General features: G+C 39.8%; 1 protein-coding gene across 1 annotated transcript in view; it reads right to left on the bottom strand.

Annotated features, from left to right (window-relative positions):
• Window positions 1-7,137, bottom strand: part of LOC102764968 (chromosome unknown open reading frame, human C11orf65) — a gene marked incomplete at its 5' end in the record, with an annotated part of 20,628 nt that extends 13,491 nt beyond the window's left edge. The window contains 3 exons of the mRNA XM_015560656.1: window positions 4,777-4,904; window positions 6,530-6,730; window positions 7,084-7,137. Of these exons, the coding sequence (XP_015416142.1) occupies window positions 4,777-4,904; window positions 6,530-6,730; window positions 7,084-7,137 (383 nt within the window). The remainder of the gene's footprint in view (window positions 1-4,776; window positions 4,905-6,529; window positions 6,731-7,083) is intronic.
• Window positions 7,138-7,736: the final 599 nt, after the last annotated feature.

Here is a 7,736-nt window from a genome sequence, read left to right on the forward strand (position 1 = left end):
CTGGTTTGGCTCAGTGGATAGAGCGTCAGCCTGCGGACCGAAAGGTCCCAGGTTCGATTCCAGTCAGGGGCATGTACCTTGGTTGCAGCCACATCCCCAGTAGGAGATGTGTAAGAGGCAGCTGATCGATGTTTCTATCTCATTGATGTTTCTGACTCTCTATCTTTCTCCCTTCCTCTCTGTAAAAAATCAATAAAAAATATATATTTAGAAAAAAAAAAGACAGCCATTTGAGACAGCTATTTTTATTCCCATTTTATGCATGAGGAAAATGAGACTTAGAGAAATTAAGAAATTGTTCAATAATATGTATGTAATATATATATAAGAGCCAAATCTGATTTTAAGCCCATATTTCTAAAGTACAGTTCTCTTGAAAAAACAAAAACAGAAGATAGCGGCATAGGTAAATGCCTGTACTCACCACCTCCCACAACCACATCAAAATTACAAATAAAATACAGAACAACCATCATCCAGAACCGCTGGGAAGCTAACTGAATATAATTCCTACAACTAGAGAAGTAGAGAAGAAAGCACAGTGAGACTGGGGAGAGGTGCAGAGGCATGGAACAGGGTCCGGCACCCACGTGTGCCACTTCATTAGTAGGGAGGGAGATCGTCTCTGTAGAGGCTGCCTGGAGGAGCAAGGGGTCCCAGCTCCACACCAGACTCCAGCCCAGGGTCCCAGAACTGGGAAAAGAAGTATCTATGGGCAGTAAGAATTACGTGCTGTAGAGTGAGTTGGGGGAAGAGGCGCTGGTGGGAGGGGCCGGCCAATGTAGAGGAAGGAGAATGAGAAGAGGGAGGAGTGACGGGGTTGGGATGGATGGAGGAATCTTCAAGGGAGAAGAAAAGGCAAAGGGGGAGAAGCTGATGAGCGGGGCTTGGGGTCCGTTTGGGGGGTGGCGTGAGAGGAGACCCTGAGGGGACTCACCCGGGTACGGGGGGAGGGAGGACAGCGCGTCTCGGGGAGAAGCTGGCTGGGTGGTGTGGAAGGAAGGGGACAATGGAGAGGAGGCCCGAGGCAGAGGGGAGGAGGTAGCCTGGCAAAGCAAGGCAGATGACTGGAGCACGGAGCGCCAAGTTGCGGGACAACCGGAGATGGGATCTCTGCCCTCTGAGAAATAAAAAGAATTAAAAAAAGAATTACGTGCTGTAAAATCCAGTGTGGATTGGGGCTCAGTGACACAGTGGCTGCTGGAGACCCAGCTGCTCCTCCTAAAAGACCAGCACCACCAACTGAACTTACAGGGTCTCACTTCCTCTGAGCTCCAGCACTAGGGCAAGGCTCTGGTGGACACAGACACATAGGAGGAGGAACTAGATTTTCTGGCATTGAGTCAGGAACTCGGGGGTGGCTTTCTTCCAGATGGAGATGCTCACAGGGATCATTGTTTCTATGCTGGGACCTCCCTGATTGCAGGGATGACTGGCAGTCATTTTTGTTTGCTCTGCCCTGGTGATTCCTTGAGACCCCACCGGATCCAATATGCAGCCCCACCCAACCTGTGTGCAGTGACTTTTTGCATATGAATGGCCTGTCCTTGCTCCTGCATCAGACTTTGCTAAATGTCTCAAACAAACAGCAACTGGGTCAGGTGCCCTAAACCTATTCAGGGAGCCTCAAACCTATCAATAAAAGGCCCAAGACCTGGCACCAGCACCAGCCTGCCTTGCTTCATAGCTGGGCCTCATCTGGGCACTTCCAAACCCGATACAAATAGGAGGAATCTGAATATCTCTCTGTAGCTTCTGCTGGGTGGCCCCAGGCAGTGGCTGACTTTGCACCTTCCTGGAGACCCAAGAGTCAGTGTACTCAGTGGTCAGCATCAGATCATATCAGATTATAACTCTACACATCCATAAGAGACATACTCAAGGGTCAGACTCAGTGAGCACCAAAGCCCCACTGAAGCAAGTACTGCTCCACAGGGTTGTCTTCTGCACAGCAGCTCTCCCACTGTAGTCACAGCTGGTCTTCATAGCCAATCGGCCTGGAGGTCCATTCCTCCCAGTGACACCAATAGCAGTCAAGTCTCAACTACAATAAGACTGTGCACACAGCACACAAAAGGATGTACCTGGAGCTCCCAGTTCAGGTGACTGGGGAGGCTCAGCCACTGGTTTCTATAGAGCACCTACTACACAAGGCACTCTACCAACTCAAGGAGACATAGCAGCTCTGCCCAATACATAGAAACAAACACAGGGGTGGCTGCTGGAGACCCAGCTGCTCCTCCTAAAAGACCAGCACCACCAACTGAACTTACAGGGTCTCACTTCCTCTGAGCTCCAGCACTAGGGCAAGGCTCTGGTGGACACAGACACATAGGAGGAGGAACTAGATTTTCTGGCATTGAGTCAGGAACTCGGGGGTGGCTTTCTTCCAGATGGAGGAGTGGTGGATTCTGAGAATCAAATCAATGATTTGAAATGTGAGGGGGAAAAAACACCCAACCAGAACAGCAAAAAGAAAAAAGAATACAAACATATAAAGATAATGTCAGGAGCCTATGGGACAACTTAAAGCATACCAAGATTCGCATTATGGGGGTGCCAGAAGAAGAGAAAGAGCAAGATATTAAAAACCTATTTGAAGAAATAATGACAGAAAACTTCCCCTACCTGTTGAAAGAAATAGACTTTCAAGTCCAGGAAACACAGAGACCCCCAAACAAGAGGAACTCAAAGAGGACCACACCAAGACACATCATAATTAAAATGCCAAGGGCTAAAGAGAGAAAATCTTAAAAGCAGCAAGAGAAAAGCAGTTAGTTTCCTATAAGGGAATACCCATACGACTATCAGCTGACTTCTCAACAGAAACTATGCAGGCCAGAATGGAGTGGCAAGAAGTATTCAAGTGATGAATTGCAAGGACCTACAACCAAGATTACTCTACCAGCAAAGCTATAATTTGGAAAGGAAGATCAGATAAAGAGCTTCACAGATAAGAAAAAGCTAAAGGAGTTCATCACCACCAAACTAGTATTATATGAAATGTTGAAGGATATTCTTTAAGAAGAGGAAGAAGAAAAAGGTCACAAATATGAACAACAAAATGGCAACAAATACATACCTATCAAGAATTGAATCTAAATGTCAAAATAAACAAATAATAAATCTAATGATTAGAATAAACTGGTGAATAAAATAGAATCAGAGGCCTGGAAATGGAGCAGACTGATGATTCTCAGAGGGAAGGGGGGTAAGGGAGCAGGAAGAGATTAAACAAAGATCTGATATGCATATAGTAATAATCTCAACAATAAAGATTTTTTTTAAATAAAGTACTGTTCTCTTATATTAGTCTGAGCACATAAATTAATGCATCCCACAAACATGAGCTGAGTGAATAGACAGAAGTTGCCCTTACTAAGATTACTAGAATATAACATTTTTATTGTTTTTCATTTTAAGATCTACATTGGAAGTGTAAATCCCTATAAAACATTTACAACAACCGCTGGCACACAGTAAGTATTCAATAAAAGAAGGCTTACACAATCCTGGATGGCAACAGGTGTGACAGTGAGAAGATATACCCCTGACCTCAGGAAGTTTTTGCTTTGTCAGACTTTTTAAATGGATAATGATCTATGAAAGCTAATGCATTTTATAGAAGCAGAAACATGCCTCTTGATTTAAGTTGGTTAGCTAGAGCACAAATTTAAGAAAGTATGATTTCATCATTTTTTAAAAGTTCTTCATTGGCTTATTCATTTAATAGATAGTTATTGTCGACCATTTGTAAAGCAATTCTGTTCAAAAGTGAAATTCCTTCATGGAACTTGCAATCTTTCAATTCTATAATCTCTTCCCTGAACATAAAAGGCACCTAGTAGACACTGATTAAATGAAAGAATAATTAAATGATGGTACCAACTGGCCCATATTTATAAACTAATACTCATGCCACAACAAAATTGCATTTAGAAATCAGAAACTTCTGGAAGGCTGGGGTTGAATGGATTTTTTATGAGTTTCTCCATGTTTTAACTTCTCATATGTCCAGACACTTAAGATTAGATCCTTCTTCCTTTTAATTATTATTATTATTTTTATTTGACTTTCTAGAGAGGAAGGGAGAGAAAGAAAAACATCAACCAGCTGCCTCCCACACTGGGACCAAACCCACAACCCAGGTATGGGTCCTGACTGGGAACTTTTCAGAGTAAGGGATGATGTTCCAACCAACAGAGCCACACTGGCCAGGGCATCCCTTTATTACTTTAAACTAGAGGCCTGGTGCATGAATGACACTCTCCCCAACCTGCATTAATGGACTGCAGCTAGCCTGATGCTGGATTGGACTGGCTCCAATGTGGAAAGGAAACTCTAGACACTGGTTTCGCTTCTAGCTCTATTGAAACCCCAACCCAGCTGGTGTGGCTCAATTGGTAGAACATCATCCCATGCACCAAGAGGTCGCCAGTTTGATTCCAGTAGGGGCACAAGCCCAGGTTGCAGGCTCGATCCGCATGGGAAATGTGCAGGAGGTAGTCTATCGATGTCTCTTATCTCTCTCTTCCTCCCCCTTCTCTCTAAAAAAATTAATAAAAACATTTTTTTTTAAAAAAAAGAAAGAAATCCCAGCTACACTTCCTCTGTAGTGAAATGGGACTTTGGAAACCCAGTGGTATAATTCCATGGAAATAAAGCTTTCTATCATATTGAAAAATAAATATATAACATAGTTATTTTAGTAATAATAGCAAAAAATTAAAACCTTAAAATACTATATACTTTTTAGTAAGTCTTTCATCAACTTACATTTGCTTCATCCATTGTATTTTTCTAATTTTTCTCTCTTTTTCTATATCTTGTCTTCTTTTCAGTTTAGAGAAATGAAATTTGGTTTCCTTTTTGTCTCCAATTGCATGTTCAGTAGACAACCAAAACTATTGAGAAATAAAACAAGAATATACAAAATGTTGAAATACTGATTGTGAGGTTATCTGACTGTACACAATAACTTCTGAGTGCTCAGTACGAATATGCCAAGGTAGAAATAGAGGGTAAGGTAAACCCTTGAAAGGTATTTCTAATTTAGTGATGGGTGAATAGCACAGGGAGCAGCAGTTCTCAACCTGTGGGTCACGACCCTTTCACAGGGGTTGCCTAAGACCATCGGAAAACACATATATAATTACATATCGTTTTTGTGATTAACCACTATGCTTTAATTATGTTCAATTTGTAACAATGAAATTGGGGGTCACCACAACATGAAGAACTGTATTAAAGGTTCGCGGCATTAGGAAGGTTGAGAACCACTGCTAGAGGCACATGCCACAGAAAGATTGACCAGGTACTCGTGTACTGAGGTACTTAATAAGTACTTGTTGAATGAATAGACATATTCTAAGTGTTTTAGTTTCTCACAAGAACAGACCTGACCTATTCTTAGTGCTGGTGGCTTTTGAAGACCCTAATCTTTAAGGAGTATAGGCAGGTTCCAAGAACACAGAAGTCTCACCATTATGTCCTGAGAGTATGTGGTTTCCCTTGTATGACACTGTATCCTAACTGGTAGTCTATTTTCCTACTTCTGATTCATCCCCCTTTGTCCACTACACACACATTAAATAATGAGGAGAGTTTGCTCTTCCTCACAACATTCTATATTTGCCACTATTAAAGCACATATTTATTTCATTATATTGAAATATCCTGTTTACTAAATGTCTCCCAAACTAAAAGGCAAACTGCTTGAGGAGAGCAACTATTCTTATTTACTATTATATCCTTAGCATTTGGTACAATGCCTGACACATGGTTGGTATGCAATCAAGTTTGTTGAATAAATGCATACCTTGATCATTTTCACTTTTCATATTTAGTATATTCAACATACCACATTCTATCATCTGAGGACTGAAGATTTGATGAAGATATTTGAAGCAATATAAACAGACATCTAGAGCTACAGAACCAGATCGTGTTAACCTATAAAATGTAACCTTACAAATATCCTTAAGTAGGAATAATTTCCACAAAAGAGATTAAACATGGTTGTCTATAGAAAAGTTCCTGAATCACATATAGCATTAGGATCTATGTATATTTAAAATCACTGTGGTCAATTAATGTGAATACATGTTAAGTTTCCCAACCATGAAAATTCAAATCATTTTCCACCAGTCTCTGCTATTATAAGTTCTGTAAGAGAAAATGTTATATTGTTCTCAATAACTCCCATTTCTACATTTCTAGTCCACGTATTAATACAGAGTCAACATCCTCACATTTGCTTTGATATCAAAATGGTAAACTGCTGAGTATCAGGGAGTACCTAAAGATGGCTTCAATCAAAACTACTAAAAGTAGAAATAAATGTAAGAAAAAAAGAGATATATTTTTATACCTTGAAGTATCATTAGTAACCCCAGAGTAGTTAACTAAGCAATTTTTATCAACTAAATTACTAGGATTTACTATTTAAATGTAATTAAAATTAATTTTAAAAAAGACAAATTGGTTTATAAATATTAAATGTTTAAAATTATTAATATTTTTTTCTTACTCTATGAGAAACAAGCCTCCAGCCATTGTTCTCTATACGACGATACCAGCCTCTACAATCCTGTTTCTGAAGATTATCACTTCTAATATGAGATGCATATTTTGCTGAAAGTTTTGTGTAATCTCTAGGGCTATTAGCACACAGATCTTCAATGTGTCTTTCAGTAAAAATTTTATAGTATATGTCAGGTGGAAATTTAGCCTGTAGATGGAAAAGTACAAAGGACCGTTGTAATCTAATAACAAAATGGTCTACATTTAAAAAATTACATCTTTAAAATTAAATATAAATGTGCTTTGAAACTACAAGGCCCTGGCCAGTTTGGCTCAGTGGATGGAGCATCGGCCTGTGGACTGAGGGGTCCCAAGTTCGATTCCAGTCAGGAGTGCATGCCTGGGTTGCGGGCTCAACTCCCAGTGGGGGATGTGCAGGAGGCAACTGATCAGTAGTTCTCTCTCATCATTGATGTTTCTAACTCTCCCTCTTCCTTCCTCTCTGAAATCAATAAAAATATATTTTTAAAAAACAACAAATAAGAATTCATCCATACTTACACCACCAAATCTGAACCGTACATGAATGCCAGCTGCAGCATCTAGAAGCTCTGCCTATAAAAAATATTACTTTTTAACATTCTGTATATACCAATTCACTACTTCTCACTCTATCATGTTAAAATAGTTGCTAAATATTGAACTTTTATAAAATAAGGCAAGTGACTAAACCTCAATTATTTTTAAATTAGAAGATATTTTAATTTCTTTTAGTTATCTTAGAGTAAAACAGCTTACATGATAACTAGAGAAATAATATGAAACTATGCTTACTTTATATGCAATATATAAGTATAAAAGTAAAATTATTTGTTATTCATAAAACTGAAGTTTATTTATTTATTTTTTTAAAATATATATTTTATTGATTTTTTACAGAGAGGAAGGGAGAGAGAGATAGAGAGTTAGAAACATCGATGAGAGAGAAACATCGATCAGCTGCCTCCTGCACAAACTCCCACTGGGGATGTGCCCGCAACTCAGGTACATGCCCTTGACCGGAATCGAACCTGGGACCTTTCAGTCCGCAGGCTGACGCTCTATCCACTGAGCCAAACCGGTTTCGGCAAAACTGAAGTTTAAATAAGTCCTCAGGTAAATTCAGAGAAAAAAACTGTAATTGGTCAATCTGAGTTTAACATCAGATGATTTTT

This window comes from Myotis davidii, unplaced genomic scaffold, assembly GCF_000327345.1.
Source record: "Myotis davidii unplaced genomic scaffold, ASM32734v1 scaffold1491, whole genome shotgun sequence".
NCBI classification, from domain to species: Eukaryota; Metazoa; Chordata; class Mammalia; order Chiroptera; family Vespertilionidae; genus Myotis; species Myotis davidii.